General features: G+C 48.7%; 1 protein-coding gene across 2 annotated transcripts in view; it reads left to right on the top strand.

Moving 5' to 3' along the window:
• The first annotated feature begins 43 nt into the window (after positions 1–43).
• The window catches only part of EFL1 (elongation factor like GTPase 1), a 123,310-nt gene continuing 106,746 nt past the window's right edge, over positions 44–16,607 (top strand). The window contains exons 1-4 of one of the 2 annotated variants that reach the window (XM_047736110.1): positions 44–158; positions 913–1,022; positions 3,881–3,948; positions 9,324–9,408. In XM_047736110.1, the coding sequence (XP_047592066.1) occupies positions 932–1,022; positions 3,881–3,948; positions 9,324–9,408 (244 nt within the window). In that variant the 5' untranslated portion in view covers positions 44–158; positions 913–931. The remainder of the gene's footprint in view (positions 159–912; positions 1,023–3,880; positions 3,949–9,323; positions 9,409–16,607) is intronic. The other variant, XM_047736111.1, reaches the window with a different exon arrangement.

Raw genomic sequence — 16,607 nt, 5'->3', positions numbered from 1 at the left:
CGCGCGGGTCAGAGGTCGTGCGCCCGCCGGCTCCGCCCCCCCGCGCGCGCGTCCGGAACCGCAGGGCAGTCGGCGCCTGCGACGCGTGCGGTGTGGCCGAGCGAGGGCTGAGCGGAGCCGAGCAGGACGGAGCTGGACGGGCGGCGCGGCCGCAGCCGGTGAGTGTGAGCGCGGGTCCGCGCTGGCGGCCGGCGTCCTCCTCCGCAGGCTGCGGGCGGCGGCGGGCCGGGGGTGCCGGGGCGAGCGCGGGCTGGGAGCGGCTGCCGCCCAGAGCCGTCGGGTCCCCCCGGGGGCCCGGGACCGCCGCCTCTGTGAGTGTGTGGACGCGCGATCCCGGGGACAGCGAACGCGGGGTCCCAGGGAAGGGAAGGGACCGTGCAGGGGGGGGCTTCCTTTCCGGAGCCCGGTGGTGCACCTGCCTGGTGAGGGAGCGTGTGAGCCGGGACTTTCTTGGGGCGCCGCGGGCGGTGCTGGAGCCGGGAGTTTGGTCTCGGGTGAGCGCGGGCGAGAGTGCCAGAACGACGGCCCTGGGGGACGATCGAGGGGCGGAAGGGAGAGCTGCCCGCGTCTTGCCTCCCTCCTGCAGACGACCCTTCCCACGGGGGACAGTTGCCTGGGAAGGGCCTGTCTGGCGGCAGTTACTGGGTCCCCGCCCCGGCGGGCTCCCGGATCCCGCGCGCCCGCCCAGCCCCAGAGCGTGAGCAAGCTGCGTGATGCCGGCGTGCTGTGGCCTGCGATTCCGAGCGCAGACTGGACTTGGGCCTGGGTGGGTGTGTCCCCTTCCGCAGACGTTCCTTGAGTTCCCAGCTTCGGGGACCTGACAAGTCCTGTCAGCTCCTGCGTGAGAGGAAGAAAAGAGTCAGGCCCTGATCTTGGGGTGTGCGCCATGTGTGACGCCTACCTGATGTTTAGTCACAGGAAATAAGGGACCATGGTGCTCGGCGGTTTGGATAAGATGATTCACCTGCAGAAAAACACTGCTCACATCAGGAACATCTGCGTTTTGGCTCACGTTGACCATGGTAAGACTCCTTTCTAAATGGGTTGTTTTCAGTCATTAAGGGGGTGTGACTCCACATGTGTCAGAAGCCAGCGTGACTTTAGGAGTTTAATGACTTTAGGGACGCTCGCCATAAAGCATTTCAAGCGAACACAGCTAACTGGTGATTAGTATTCTTTATATGCTGGATTTCATTGCTTCAAATTTTTTAAATTTTATTTTTAAAGATTTCTATTGATTTACTTATTTGAGAGAGAGAGAGAGAGAGCAAGGGGAGGGGGAGAGACTCTCAAGGGGACTCCCTGCTGAGCAGGGGAGCAGGGGTCCCGACTCCCAGATCCAGAGGTGGGGCTCAGTCCCATGACCCTGAGATCATGACCTGAGCTGGAACCAACAGTTGGAGGCTCAACCGACTGAGCTCCAGTATCCCTGTATCATTGCTTTTTTTTAAATGAGGACTTGAGTTTTTGTTGAAGTGAACGTTTTTGAAGTGGATTTGTAATACAAAGAGTCGTAGTCTCCACATGATGTCTTGAGAGCCTGTGTTAGGTGACTCTGTTCAGCTCACCAGGTCTGTCCTGAACATCTGTTAAATTCAAGTTATTTTGCTCCGTGTGTCAGAAGGTGGGAACTTACAAAGAGGGTAACAGTCGAGCTCTAGAGGAGATTTGGGGGTTGAAGCAGCCCAAGACGAGGGGCAGACGGGACTCTGAGGGGTGGGAGAACTGGGGGATTGGGAAGGCAGGAATCGGTTAGGAAGAGGCTTCACGCTGTATTTAGTATTAAAGGTGACCCTTGAAGGGGGGAGACTCAAGCTGGCAGGTGGGGCACACGTCCCAAGTGGGAGTAGCATCCGTAGGGAAGGAGGAAATGTGGGTGACGGAAGCACAGTTCATGGGAAGGGGGGAGATAGCTAATGGGTGATGTGTGTGCTTCTGACACACTGCTCTCACACCATCACATCGCTTCCTCCCTTGATTTCAAACTCCTTCTTAGCTCGGGTACCCACAAGGTGATAGGAGGGCGTGTGTGAAGTGAGATCTCTTTCCCGAGAGGCAGGCTGGGTCAGGGCCCCTAGAGCCCTTCATGTCAGCTGGGCACCAGGCTTAGGGTTAAGGGCTCCAGCCCTGGAGTTGGACAGCCTGAGTTCAGACTCCATTTCAAGCCACTTCACCTTTCTGAGCTTCAGTAAGCAACGCCTAGACTGGGCTGTAGATTCCACCTACCTTACAGGATTGTGGGGGATGAAATGAGGTGATCATGAGAGGCCGTTGGCTGATACACGCTTTATTGTGAAGGCAATCATTTACAGTTATTATTAGGTTGTAGGGAGCCATTGGGAGAACGAAACAAAGCAGGGCTGTTGTAACCAGCACATTAGGAAGATGAGTCTGGTGGACCTGTTCATGTGCACTGAGAGGCAGAGATGAGGTTAGTGAGGCGGCTGTTGCCCCTGAGGCAGGAGCTGCGGGCTAGTGTGGGGACTCTGGGAAGGAGAAGTGGTGGCTCACGAGGTCACCGAAGCCAGCTGAGAGTGCATGGTATGTACAGTTCCGTCACTGACCCTCTGCCCTCTTGAGTTTTCATAATGACTCTGCTCACATTTTGAGGACCTGTGGTCTGACAAAAGCATTTATTCTTTTGCTTTGTGAATTAATCACATAGTTTCTGGTCCTAGGGAATACAGGATCGAGAGTGCAGAAAGATAGTGCTTTCTGGGCTCTTAACCCTCCAGGGGGTACATGCTTGCCATACTGAGAATGAGTTCTGCTCCACCGGATCGTAGGGAAGTGGCGCCCTGGGATTGTGCGGACACGCAAGATGTCCATGCCCAGCGGACGACCGTTAAAGCCCTTCAGTGCTCCCTCGGTTGCCTTCTGGTTTGTGCTATTACAGATTCATAGCTTTGCTCAAGTCCCCAGAGTGTTCCAGGACTCATTGGTTGTAAAGAAAAGACCCTCCTTTTGGTGCTTCAGCCCAGCTGCAGTAACTGTGTAAGCAGCACTCTCGGAACAAAGTTATCTGCCACTTCAAGTTGTGTGGACGTCATAAAACCTTCATGAAACTCTGGGTGTGTACTTGAGTATGCAGAGGCTTTTTTTTACTACATGGTGGCTCCCTGGCTTCTCTTTGGCTTCCAGGTAACTGGGAGTAGCTCAGTTTAGCTGGTGCCCTCACAGTAGGAGCTTAAGGCACATTTCCTGAATTTCTTTGCTAAGTATTTTCTTAGTTTAACTGGCAAACACCAGCCAAGGCCATATGTGGGGAAATACGGCAGAAGATTATGTTCTGTTTCTTGGCCGTGGTTTACCCAGGATGCCGTTGAGAGACGGAAACGAGTGCTCTGCTGTGCCGTTGCCGTTCTAGGCTACCAGGAGTTTAAGGTAACAGCATGATCACTGTTACGGATATCAGATGAGTAATAATTAAGATGAGCAAGGTCAGATTCTTGTAGGACAGAGATTTACTAACTACGTAAACGCTGTTTATCAGGTGATCTCTTTTGATTGGCATGGTGGCTTCTTTCATCACCTGGGAGTCTGCATTTGAATCTACGCATGATGCCTCTGTTTAAAAAAAAAAAAATTCTACCCAGGGGGGGGGAATAAGTCACTTGACAACTTTTCAGGTGAGGGCGATGGGCTCCCTTGGGATGGAGGTACAGATTACAGCACTTTGAGCGCTCGAGTCTGTGTCCGTCCAGATGGTGTTCTGTTCCGAAGTCCGAAGTGCTCGTTAGGTCTTGCTGTGCTCTGTGTAGGTAAATAGGAAATCTCTGTGAAACCAGTTCTCACGGTCAGAAGGTAGCTCTGTAAGTGCGGTACATCTACCTCCTGTTTAGAAAAAGAGAGATTCGAATCAATGTTGTTGTTCTAACAGGAAAAACTACTCTGGCTGACTGTCTTATATCCAGCAATGGAATCATCTCCAGCCGCCTGGCAGGCAAGGTAAGTTGTTCTATTTGATGAATACTTGTCGCCTTTCAGTAAGCATTAACTGTCTACAATGTGACGTGTTCTTAGAGATCCCAAAAAAGTACAGCTTATGTGTCTAAGAAGCTGCTGATCTATTTAGCAAGATAAAATAGATGTTGGGAAAAAGTTCATCTTATATTGCTTTCTATGAACATCTTACAAATGCAGAATGGGTTTTTGCAAGCAGTCCAGTGATAGCCTGGCACAATTGTGGAAGATTCCACAGAGGACGAGGTTCTTCCTGCGGATGAGTTGTGTAGATTGAAGAGAAGGTGGAGAATGTCCGGTGGGGGGATAGGTGGGTGAAGGCGATCGGGGATAATTGGTGTGTTGTGCTTGATTGGAGGGGAGCGTTTGCCAGGAGACTACCACAGAGGTAAAATCAGGGGTGGAGAGGATGTGTTGGGTCATAGAAGAACTTGAAGGCAAACTCAAGTACCAAGGGAGGGCTCCTGAAATCTGAGTGTCATGATGAAAATAGTGTTTTAGGGAATGAAATTAAAGAGATACTGTTTCCAGCTGTGAGTGAAAGGATGTGGACTAAGTTACTGGCAGTAGAGAAATGGAGGTGTTCCTTTCTTTAATGCATTTAGGACACAATGCGCAGAATTTATCAGGTGACTGAGAACGGAGAGGAGAGCAGGTAGAGAAGCAGAAATGAATAGGAAGGTAGCTGTAGGAGACCAGTGTCGGAATTGCGCATTGCAGGCAGGCGGCGTGGGGACTGGGCTAAAGGGGCCACGCAGAGGGAGCGAGGAAACCAGGCTGCGTGAGATAAGGAACCGCTTGTGTTTTCTCTACCTGAGAAGTTTGCAAAGTGCAATAGCTCTAGAGTAGATGGAAGGAAGTAATAAAGCACATGTTAATGAAGTAGAAAACATATTTTATAGAAAAGGTCAATGAAGCCGGAGTCAGTTCTTGGAAAAGATTGACATAACCAACACCTATGGTACAGTAAAGGTAGACACAGGTCATTACACACATAAAGAGGAGCCCTAACGTGAGCTAGGGACCTCAGTTCACAGTGGTGTTCGATACGGGTTCGTGAAGTGGAACGTGCTCCACTCCAGCACTGACACAAGGTGGGGATCGTAGGGAAACTGCGTGTGTTGGGGTGGTGTTTGAGAGCCTCTGTAGTCCGATCAGTTCTGTGAACTTAACATTTCTCTGGAAAGGTAGTCTTTTAAAAACTATTAGCAATACAGACAGTTTCTGGTCGTCTTTTAACATGAGTGCTAAGTATCTCGCAAAACTGATCAAGAAGAAAGGCGAGGAGGAGGACGCACAAGCTGCTAGGGGAGAAAGAGCGGCCGGGATGGGGAAGGTGCGGGAGGGACAGGACAGGCCACTGCCCAGCACCAGGCTTGGAGATGGGGAGCTGGGACTCCCGGCGTGAGGTCAGGAAGAAAGAGGAAATACACGCTCCAGAAACGGAATTTGTTGGCCAAAATCTTTCCGCAAAATCCAGATGGTTTAACTCTCTCATTCTGCCACACATTCAGAGAACAAACGCTCTCGGTTCACTCACCCATTCCAGAGCACAGCAGGGAGGAAGCAGGAAGGACTCTGCAGCTCCCCACCTTGATTCCCGAGGTCGGCAAGGGTAATAATGCCGGATGGGACAGTCCCGTGACGCAATGCGGTGGGAGAGGCAACAGTGTAACTGTTACTAAGAAACAGAATCTGGAATTGTATAAAGAGCTAGTTTTTCATAGCTGGATAGTTTATCATGAAGAGTTTGAGATTGCTTTAACACATTTCAGCATGTTAACAGGTGAAAGGTAGGAAAATGATTCAGGAGATGCAGAAAACGTGATAGAATTTAATATCCTTTTTGATAAAATCTCTCAGCAAAGTAGGCATAGAAGGGAATTTCTGCAGTGTGATATGGAGTACTTAGAAAAAAATCATTCTGGGGCGCCTGGATGGCACCTCTGCCTTCGGCTCAGGTCATGATCTCGGGGTCCCGGGATCGAGCCCCACATCGGGCTCTCTGCTCAGCGGGGAGCCTGCTTCCTCCTCTCTCTCTCTGCCTGCCTCTCTGCCTGCTTGTGATCTCTGTCAAATAAATAAATAAGATCTTTAAGGAAAAAAAAATATAGAAACTACAGAAAAACTATAGAAAAAAAAATCATTCTGTATCCTTGATGATGCAGAGTTGACATTTTTGCATTTCTGTTCAGGAATAAGGCAAGAGCAGCTGTTTCTCCCTTCTGCTCATTGTGTACAGCTTCTGCTCTCTGCTGCCCTGGAGAGTCCGCGGCGACAGTAACGCAAAAAAAAAAAAAAAGTTTTAGAAGGGGTGATATAACTTTGTAGAAAACTCAGAAGAGTATACAGATAAATTGCTCGGATATTAATAAGAATTTAGGAGCCTTCACGATACAAAAGTCATTGAAAAGAGTGTACAGGAGCAGCACGCAGGAAATACAGCACTTACACAGCATAAAAAACGGACCTGTGAGGTATTGGGGAAAACGTGAATGGACGGAGAGCTAGCTAGACCATGCTCGCAGATTGTTGGGCTCAGTATTTTTAAAATGAGGTTTTTTTTTAATGTTGACTTACAAGCAGTTCTTGTTTTTATTTTTATTTTTTATTTTATTTTATTTTTTAAACAGGTATTTTATTTTGTTTGAGTGAGAATAACATGTAGCCATATCTTCAAGAGACAGTCTTTTCCCAACATTCTTCTGGTTCTTCAAGCTTCTATTTCTCTTACTTTTTATTTTTATTTTAAATTTATCTTTTAAATTTCTTTTCAGTGTAAAAATTTCAAGTTTTATAAAATTTAAGTGTGCCATGCTGGTTCTAAAATACTTGAGAACGAAGGGCCAGTAATGACTTGTCTGTAAAGACATGTCTGAAGAAGAGTAGGGTGTGCAGTGCATCTTACTGGAGAGCAGGACTTACTAGGAAGTAAGTCATTATAGCAATAGCTCGTGGTTTGCAGTTGGCTGAGGGGTAAAATTGACCAATGGTCCAGAATAGTAGGTCTGGAAACGGGTCCTGACTTATCGCAGAGCTGGCATTTCTGATCTGTGGGGAAAAGACGAGCCTCTCCCCATGTTGTCCTTGGACGGTTGGTTATCTGTGTGGAAAGTACATAAAATTGGACATCTGCCTAATACTGCAAACAAAAATCAGTAGCTTGTAATTTAAAATACTTATATGTGAGAGGCAAAATTATAAAACTTGTAGAAAGTAATACAGGGCAATACTTTTATGACCTTAAGAGAAGATTTCTTCTATAAGACAAAGAAGTACATACCATTATGTGATACCATTTGAACAACTCAACTACATTAAAACTAAGAACCATCTATTTTTCAGGGAGACCCCATAAAGAAAGTGAAAAGACAGGCCTGGTACCCTGGGGGAAACTAACAACACATAATTGACCAAGGTCTAATAATCAAAGACTATAAATAACTTATCCAAAACAGAACAGATCTGTAGTGCAGCCCCTTAAAAAGACGGAGAAACATCTTGAACAGGAAACTCACAATAAAACCCCACTGATAATTGGAGAGATGTAAATTAGAAAAATACTGTCATCCATGTGATTTAAAAAACAGGCTGCCCATTGCCAGTGCTGTCGAGGTGGCAGAGCGGGAGAGGCTCCAACCCTCTCCTCGGAGTGTGGGGCGGTTCTTCGGAAAACAACGTGGAAACAGCTAGAAGCGTCGAAGATGTGTGCACTTAATAACTCAGAAGTTCCACTTCTTGGTGGACATCCACCCAGAAGAGACAGATGTCCAACTGTTAATGACAGCTTAGTGGTAGTTTAAAAAACTAGAATCCGTCCACCCATCCCAGGGCTTTGTGTGGTGGAATCCTGCAGTAATGGAAGTGGAAGAACGAGGACTCCATCCGTCAGTATGGACGAATCTCAGGGACGGGATACTGAGCAGAGACAAAGTGACGGTACCGTATACGTGTATGGTGTGTGTGTGTATGTAGGGTACGATTCTGTTCGTCCGAGGACTAAAACCTGCAACTCTTAATGACACGTTGCTTGGCGAGTCACACATTTTTAAAAATTATAAAGAAAGCAACTGAATGAACAGGGTAAAATTTAGGGTAGTAGTTACCTGTGAGCCAGGAGCACAGGGGGATGTGAAAAGTAATGTAAATCTTTGTTTTCTTTCTTAAACAGGATGGCCCACACACGGGTGTTCACTGTATTGGTACTGTTTTTGCTGTACACGTGTTTTCTCTCAACTCAGTGCTTAAAAACACGTGGAGAAGAATGAGCAGGGACCGAGACTTTGGAGGGAGGCCTCAGAGGTCCGAGAGGTGAAGGGGGAGCCAGCAGACCATCTCTGGAGAGCTAGGAAGGGAGCTAGGTGATTGCAGACTTCTGGAAGGATCTCACGTGTGTGTGTGTGTGTATGCACACCCGCACACAAGGCTCCGTAGCGGTGCCGGTCTGGGGCCACACTGATGTCAGGAAGACGGAAGAGCAGAAAGGGTGACTGGGTTTGGCCGGAGGTCACTGGAGCTTCCAGGAGTTTGGCTTAGTTCGGGCGTGGACGGCTGTCAGCGGATGAAGGGGTTGATGTGGGATGAGTCTCAGCGGATGAAGGGGTTGATGTGGGATGAGTCAGCGCGGCCGGCCCATATCAGTAAGTTACTCCCAGAGCGTTTGAACGAGAGAAGTGAGTCCATGTAAAGATGAAATTTTTTCAAAGACATAATGGTGAGAAGTGAGGCAGGGCAAGGGACAGCAGCCTGCAGAGGGAGGAGGTCAGTAGGTGCGCAGGGCCGCGGGCGCGCAGAGGGGAGCGGTGGCTCCATAGGTCAAGCCGCGTCGGTGTCCACGTGCTGCGGTGCCCCGAGAGTGAGGTGCGGGCCCTCGTTTGTGGCTTTACACTGATGAAAGCCATCGGCTAAGTGGTCATGTCAGAAATACCTTCCAGTATATCACTCTTTTTCTAAAAACATGTTTAAAACCTGCTGATATGGGGAAAGGAGTGAAGGCTCCTCATGCTTCTAGAGACGTTCTGTTTCGTCTTTGCCGGGACTTTGTCAAGCGACCTAGGAGTCAGGAAGGACCAGCTCTGGTCTGGATGTGCAGAAGGAACCCCCGCAAGTCCCGTCTTCTGGGACTTGTTCGCGGAGTACCTGCTCTTTCCTGCCCGGCTGTGAATGAGCCGCACTCGGGGGTGGGGGGTGCGGTACTGGGACACATCAGAGAGTTCTCCGGCGCTTTCCCATTTGTAAAACATACGGAGAACTTTTAGTGTAAAAATGGTGTGTTTAAATCAAAAGTCCAACTCGGTCCATTTTAGTGTTAAGGTTCTGATTCACTGGGAAGTAAGGATGCGTATGTCGTGTTTCCACAGTTAAGGTACATGGACAGCCGAGAAGACGAGCAGGTTCGAGGGATCACTATGAAATCCAGCGCCATTTCCCTGCACTACGCGACAGGTAAATTGTGTTTTAAAGAAAAAATCGTTCTGTATCGTCAGTGTCCTTCTTTCTCTTTCGGAGTTAATTGTGTGCCTCAGTTTCTTTGCTTTATATTCCACACATTTCATTCTGGCCTCCAGATGACCTGTTGTCAGAGACAGGCTGCCCAGACTGGGATGCAGATGGGGACCTCTGACGGGCTCAAGGGCGAAGAACGGGCAGTTCCCACCTGCTCCCACCCACCCAGGCGACTGGATTTCTTCCCAAGGATGGTGGAGAGTCTCAGGACTTTGCTGGCTCAGCCGTAGTGTTCCATTTCCTGGCGGGATCCTTATTCTGTCCTGTGGCCTCAGGGTTGGATTTAGAATCTGACCTGATTGGGTTGCCATGAACGTTACAGCTTCCTGTGCCCAAATCAGGATGCCATTTTCACGGTAATTTCACGGAATTTATGCGACAGAAATAGTCTTACAAGCCTGTGAGGCATATAGTCAGTGATGTTCACCAAAAAGTTTGTATTAGTTCAGAAAAATGCTAGCAACCTTTATGTCTGTTTTTGGAAAATGGTCAAGTATGCCGATGCATCCTTCCCGTGAAAAGCATGCGGCTGTCAAACACCTGTTTGATCTGTATGTGATAAAACAGGAAAAATATGTCGAGACTAAAAGCAAGTCTCAGAGTAAATACTTGTATGATAAGAGTGTGTTTGGTAATAAAATATTACGTGTGTAGGTAGATGTCTGGAAGGGTACACACTAAAACCTCAACGCCAGTCATCTCCAGGGGCTGAGTTGTGTGAAACTTATATTTTCTAAAATATTTATTTTTGTACTCCTTGGAAATTTTACACAAAGTGTGTATTTTTATAATTAGAGGGAAATAATAAAGATGTATCTCATTTCCCTAAGTGACTGATCTGTGGTTCATCTTTTACGGTGCCCTCTCTCTGGCACCAGCACCAGGGAACCTTGTGCAAGAGGCACAACTCTCTTCTCTTTGACGTCCATCTGCCAAATATTTTTGTACTAAACCAGTTTTGAAGCTCTTCCTAATGTTTAATGTTTAAAGTAATGCCTTATCTTTTTAAAACTACCGTGCACGTTTTAAGGGCCGTGTCCCCCTTGTGCGGCGTGGGTCAGTGCTTCGCTTACTTAGGTCTCCCCTTACTTCTTACAGACGTGGAGAGGTTCGTAGCCTTCCTCTCCACGCTCATGCCATCAGTCTGTTTTTCTGTGACAATTCCTCTAGTTGTCAGTTTTCGTTGTTGCCTCTGACTTTTGTGTGCAGTTTTGCCAACCCCTTTTTAACCGTTTTATTAAGGTTTATGTTATATCACGTAACGCCCATTCCAGTTCACTTGTCTTTCTGGCATAGTGTTGTAGGAGGATGGCTGTAAGACCCTGGGAGTGGAATGGTCTCACCTCTGCTTTGTTGACCTCTGACCTTGGGCACCTTGTTCTCAGAATGTTGTAGATAATGCTTTCTTATTTATTTATTCATTCATTCATTCATTCACTTATTTATTTATTTATTTATTTGACAGAGATCACAAGTAGAGAGGCAAGCAGGCAGAGAGAGAGGGAGGAGGAAACAGGCTCCCTGCCGAGCAGAGAGCCCAATGTGGGGCTTGATCCTAGGACCCTGAGATCATGACCTGAGCTGGAGGCAGAGGCTTTAACCCGCTGAGCCACCCAGGCACCCCCACCCTTTTTTTTTTATAAGATATTACTTATTTATTTGACAGAGATCACAAGTAGGCAGAGAGGCAGGCAGCCGGGGGTGGGGAGGAAGCAGGCTCCCTCCGGAGCAGAGAGCCTGATGCGGGGCTCGATCCCAGGACCCTAAGATCATGACCTGGGCCACAGGCAGAGGTGTAACTCACTGAACCAGCCAGGCGCCCCTAGATATGCTTTCTTGACTGCACAGAACCAAGACTTCAGCTCGCTTGTGCTGGCTTGGGATGGCTTATTGATAGCCTCTGTGAACTACAGTGTTGGAGACAGTGTTCATGAAAACCAGGAAAGCAGGAGCATCATTGAGTGGCAGCGCATAGAAATTGGAGCCAGATGTTGACTCTGGATCCAAGATGGCCCTAGAAACCACCAGAATAAGTTAATGTTCTTCTCTCTGGAACTGCACTTTTATCCCTGGGTCTCGTTCTCTGTCTTTGTCTCCATTACTCTGTAAGTCTGTCTTTATTTCGTAGCTTTTTCCTACTCTTAGTGTCCCCATCTTCATAAACTAACTTTGCCCTGATCTCGCATCTCAACTCCTGTCTCTTTTTTTTCACCGTATTTCCATTGCTTACTGCTGCTTTGCCTTGTGTTTCTGGCCACACGTTCTCAGGACGTGGCGCAGCTTAGTTAATGCCGGGCCCTGGCAGAGGTTGTGCCTACGGATTGGCCACCCTTGGCTTGGATGGTCACCTGCTAGTCTGGTGGGTGGTGCCTGCAGTGGAGTCACAGCATATCAGCTGTGTCTGTGAACGTGGCCGCCTAGAGGGGCTTGGACGTAGGCAGCTGCCACACCTGACCATTGGTGCAGAGCCTTCTTTTCCCACCTGCAAAATGGGAGTAGAAGTTGGAGGTGCTGAGCAAGGCACATGCTGTCAGGATGCCTCTGAGATAAGAACATTCTTACCTATATCTCGGTGCTCATTCTCTGCAAGAGGGTATCCCTGCTGTGAAGGTGGGTTGATCCCAAGGGGACCTCTTCCTGGAGAAGGCGAACCTGTTGGTTGAAGAAACTCCACACATGGTTTTTACTTCCCTGTGTCTTCCCCTTCCCACCCCTGCCAAATCACCTCTTCGTTAGGAATCTCTGCATTAAATGTTAATTAAGTCTGTTCTGGTTCTGACTCTTGATTTAACTGGCTATCAAAAATTTTTTCAAATCCTTATTTGGATTGAAAGAGAGGGTATTTTTCTAGTTTAAAGTAAGCATGCTTACAAAACCCAGGGATCTTAGACAAATGGTGAGGAAACCCCAGGTATATTGTAGAAGGTGCTACTTAGCATTTTCCAGGGACCTGGTTCTTCCTTGAGAACATGGAGCCGCTCATGTTTACCTCTGTGACCAAAATTTGCTACAAATGTTGGACCTGCATTATTTAAACCTTGTTATTTCTTTGTCTCTTAGCTCTCTTTGTCCTTCCCACAAGGATACCATCTACTTATCTAGCTATTTCAAGAGTTAGGAAATACTGTACATAGTACATTGTATAAAAAAAAAAAAATCCTAAGGGAATGTAATTCCTTTGAATCCGTTAGCCCAGAATTCAGATAAAGATGAGAGAAATGTCTTTAAATGGGTCACGTAACTTGAAACTCATGGCGTGTTCTTCGAATAGTCTCAAGGCAGATCTCTGCTCTTCCGCTGTGTAGCCCTTCTTTGTGCCTGCAAATACGTATTACTATGGCAAGAAATTCTGAAACGAAGTGTGCATTCTAACTCATCTTTTTAAGAATTCTAAATGCATTTGCAAATTTCTATCTATTATAGAAAACTCAGTGTATTATAGAACCTACAGGAAAACATAAAAATGAAATAAAAGTCACCCATAGTTTTTCTACATTATGTTTTCAGTTTCTGTATCTAATCCAACCACCATTTTGTGTGTGTGCGGCCGTGTACACAATCAGAGGGAAGCGTCTAACTTAATTTTTCCCCAGATCATTAACTACTTCTCACAGCCCCAGTCAAATGTGATTATTAAGTCGTATGTTACTAGTTCTCGACGTGGTGTTGGTGTTGACACCTCCACCTGAGTAGACAGGCTAGAGAGTAAATTAATTGTACCCAGCCCTGAAGTACCCTCTCCCCAAGCCCGCAGTTGGAGGCAGACACCGTTCAGCTCCGCTGACTGATGCTCTGTGGGAATCTGCTTTCTTCAAGAGAAGTTGGCATCGACCTTTTGGTAAAATCTTCCAGGTTTTAAGCGATTGGCAGCTTCTTTACAAGTTCATGAAACCCCCCATGGAAGAAATTGCCACGGGTTCTAACTTACAGGCTTTCAGTTTATAACGTGAGGCTCACAGGCCCACTCCCGGCTTGGTTTGGTGAGACAGTCAGCATTTATCCACGAGGAGCCGCGTGGAGCTTGGAGGCCAAGGACAGCTTCTGTGCAGGCTCCTGGGTCTTAATCTGCAGAGACGGGGCCAATGGGAGATGGAGTCCTGCCACCCACGCTCAGGCCAGGCCAGCGTGCGCAGGAAAGTCTTCTTCCTGAGACACTGTAGCTTCCCTTTCCTTCTGGAACTGTGAGCGGCGACCCACGGTCCCAGTTGCTGTCCTGTTTGTGGGACTGAGGCTAGGAGGGAGGGGTTCCATCATCTGTTCCTTGTTTGACTGAAGGTCAGACTGTTTCCTCTTAAGATAATGCTTTTCTTTGCGAAGCATTCCGTTGGTGCTGGGTGTAAGAACACAGGTGCGTGATGGTTTGATTCTAAGCCGAGGCCTCATGCACGTGATTTCGTGGGCAGTCCTCACAACAACCCCGTGAGATGGATGCTACCCTCATTTTATACACATCCAGAGTAGGTTCAGGGACTTTCAGAAACGTTCCCATGGACAGAGGACTTGGCATGTTGGCAGTGGTCCTGGGAACCAGATGATTCTGTTTCCAGCTGTTCACTTGGACCAGTAGTCTCTTGGAGGTCAGTCAGTCCAGACCATGGCTGATGGCTCTTGACCTGTGCCTCTGTCTTGTCCACGAGGGATTGCTGGGGCTGCGTACAGACATCTGGCGGCTGCATTGCCCACATCCCTGCTGTCCTTGGTCGCCGCCCAAGATGGGAACCTCTTCAGCCACCTCTTCCCTATGTGTGTCTGTGATGTTCACACCCTCCCTCAACCTCCTGCTGTTCCCTTCCTTCCCAAAACCTACTCTGTACATGTTCCAAAAGAAACAAGCTTCTCTGTATCCTCCGCGTCTTTCTGTTGATGTCCTCTCCGTCACCAGCCTGGCAGTTTTCCCAGGATACTGCCCTCCCTGGACGCATTCTTCCTTGCTCTCTCCGTCGCCGGGTTGAGATACGGGGTTGCCATTCTCTTCATTCCCTGGTTCTAATTCAAAGCTTCATTCTTCCAGCCTTGTTTTAAAACCCTCCTCTCTTTTGAGATACATATGGTCTAACTGTTCTCTTTCTTGTCCTTGTCAGCTTCTGAGGACGGTGCAAGCTCTTTAGTGACGTTGGCACCTGGCTTTGTCATTTTCCTTTTTACCCAAATCTGCCCAGGTAGCTTTTACCACTCCTGCCAACGAGCCCTCTGAGGGCGTGCGGCGGCCGTGTGTAGATCACTTGGCCCGCTCGCTGTCACACTCCTTTCTGCGTGTTAGCCTTGCCTGGAACCACCCAACTTGGTATTGCAGGCTGGAGAACTCCCTTCCCCACAGTCTCCATCCTCCTGCTTCCTCACCTGTGGGGTGAAGTTCCCATTCTTCGACTTCATCAAGTTCTCCAGCCCCGTCCGTGTCCTGCATTCAGTGCCCACCTCTGACAGCCCAGACCGGTCACCTCCCTAACGGTCCCTCCAGGAGCCTCAGTTTCTTTGCCTTCTCTCGTCTTTCCTCGAGCAAAACTATAACCCTGGGCAGAGCTAGCGCTCCGGTTCCTCCTTCCTCTCCTGGGCTGGTCCTCCGGGTGCTGGCAGACTTCCCTCTGCTGGATCTGGTGTTCTCTCCGGCAGGTCATTTAACACTCCTTCTGACCCAGCTCACCTCCCTGCCCCTCCCTTGCGATCCCAGCAGACATCTCCCTACCGGCTGGTTTTAGATCTCTGCTTGTCTCCTGTCAGTGTGGAAGACGTGTGCCCTGGACATGGCTCCTTCTCTCCTGTATCTTCACTGACACTTGGCCATCAGCATTCAAGGATGCTCCCTGCAGTCTGTCTCACCCTGAGAACAGATGCTCATTCGTCCTTCTAGCTGCACGTGCCCCTGCCCCGTCTTGGTCGGGGACGTGCTGCTGTCACTCTTCCAGTGGCTCTGGCAGTCGGACCTGCGCCTTACAGTGATGACGCGTACGGGCTGTATGAAATTGAGTAAAAGATAGCCCTTGGTCTCTGACTTTCTCTCCAGAACACAGATTCTGAGCAGGTTGCCAAGGTTTGGAACCCTGACGTAGGTTCCAAGAAATGAACGTCAACCTTTTTTATTTTTTTACACAAGGCTTCTTTATTCTGCTTCTTATTATATCCTTATAGGCAAAAGTGCCAGTAAGTAGAAAGGTCAAGACAGTGTAGACGTGTAATTGCTAGATTCCCTACCCACGCAACAGGATTTCAAAGGTGGTGAGGTTCCTAGTGATGGCGAGTTCGGGGAGTGGCCAGCGTGGATGGGCCTGGGGAGAAAAACCACCAGCCAGTGAGGATGACCATAGTCAGAGGTGGCCCATGTATGGTCTTTGTTTCATGTCGGTGGAGGGTCTGGAGAGGACTTGGGGATGGGGCCATGCAGCAGGAAACGTCGTTTGTTCGCCATTCATGCTTGTCTATAGGTCATGGTCTCGCTCCTCCCTGAACCACCTCATTTCTGACACTTATACCATCAGATCAACCACCCACTGCTTCTTCTTGTAACACCTACTCACGAGACCCACTCAGCTCTCCCGCCAAGACCACTTACTGTGTCGGCAAGTGTCGTCCAGTTCTGTGAAATAATGAGCCACATCTGTGGATTTACAATAATCTTATATACTAGCTTAAAACAGAAAGAGATGGTAGTAGCATTTCCTGTGGAAACTTCCTGTGGAAACTCCTGCGGTTGCCACATAATTGGGGCCTAACTTGTGTCCGTAAATGTCGTGTGTTCTGTAAGTACCGTGCTGGGGAACACGTTCTCATGTGGCTCGGGTTTTGTCCGTGTTCCTGACACTGTGATCGTGCAGTGCGGCGCTCTCCTAGCGCGCCAAAGCAGAAGAGACCCTCGCATGAGGTGCAGGTCTTCGTCCGGGACTGGGGGGACAGCTCTCTGTTTGAAGGCACGTTGTCTCCCGTCGGCTTTCCGTGTATGCACGCTAGCCAGCATCTCCCGTGTTCGGAAACTGAACTTGACCTCACGTGAAGTTTTCCTCTTCACAGAGGAGACCTTCAGCAGGCACTGGTGACAGGTGTGCACCTTCCATGACACAGTTGCTGGGGCATCCTAATCCTGGAGGACTCATGGGCCAGGGAGGGATGCTTTTCCCCTAACTCTGGGAGCAGACACTGGAGGATCC

This window comes from Lutra lutra, chromosome 7, assembly GCF_902655055.1.
Source record: "Lutra lutra chromosome 7, mLutLut1.2, whole genome shotgun sequence".
NCBI lineage: Eukaryota > Metazoa > Chordata > Mammalia > Carnivora > Mustelidae > Lutra > Lutra lutra.
This window is presented reverse-complemented; position numbering and strand designations above follow the sequence as displayed.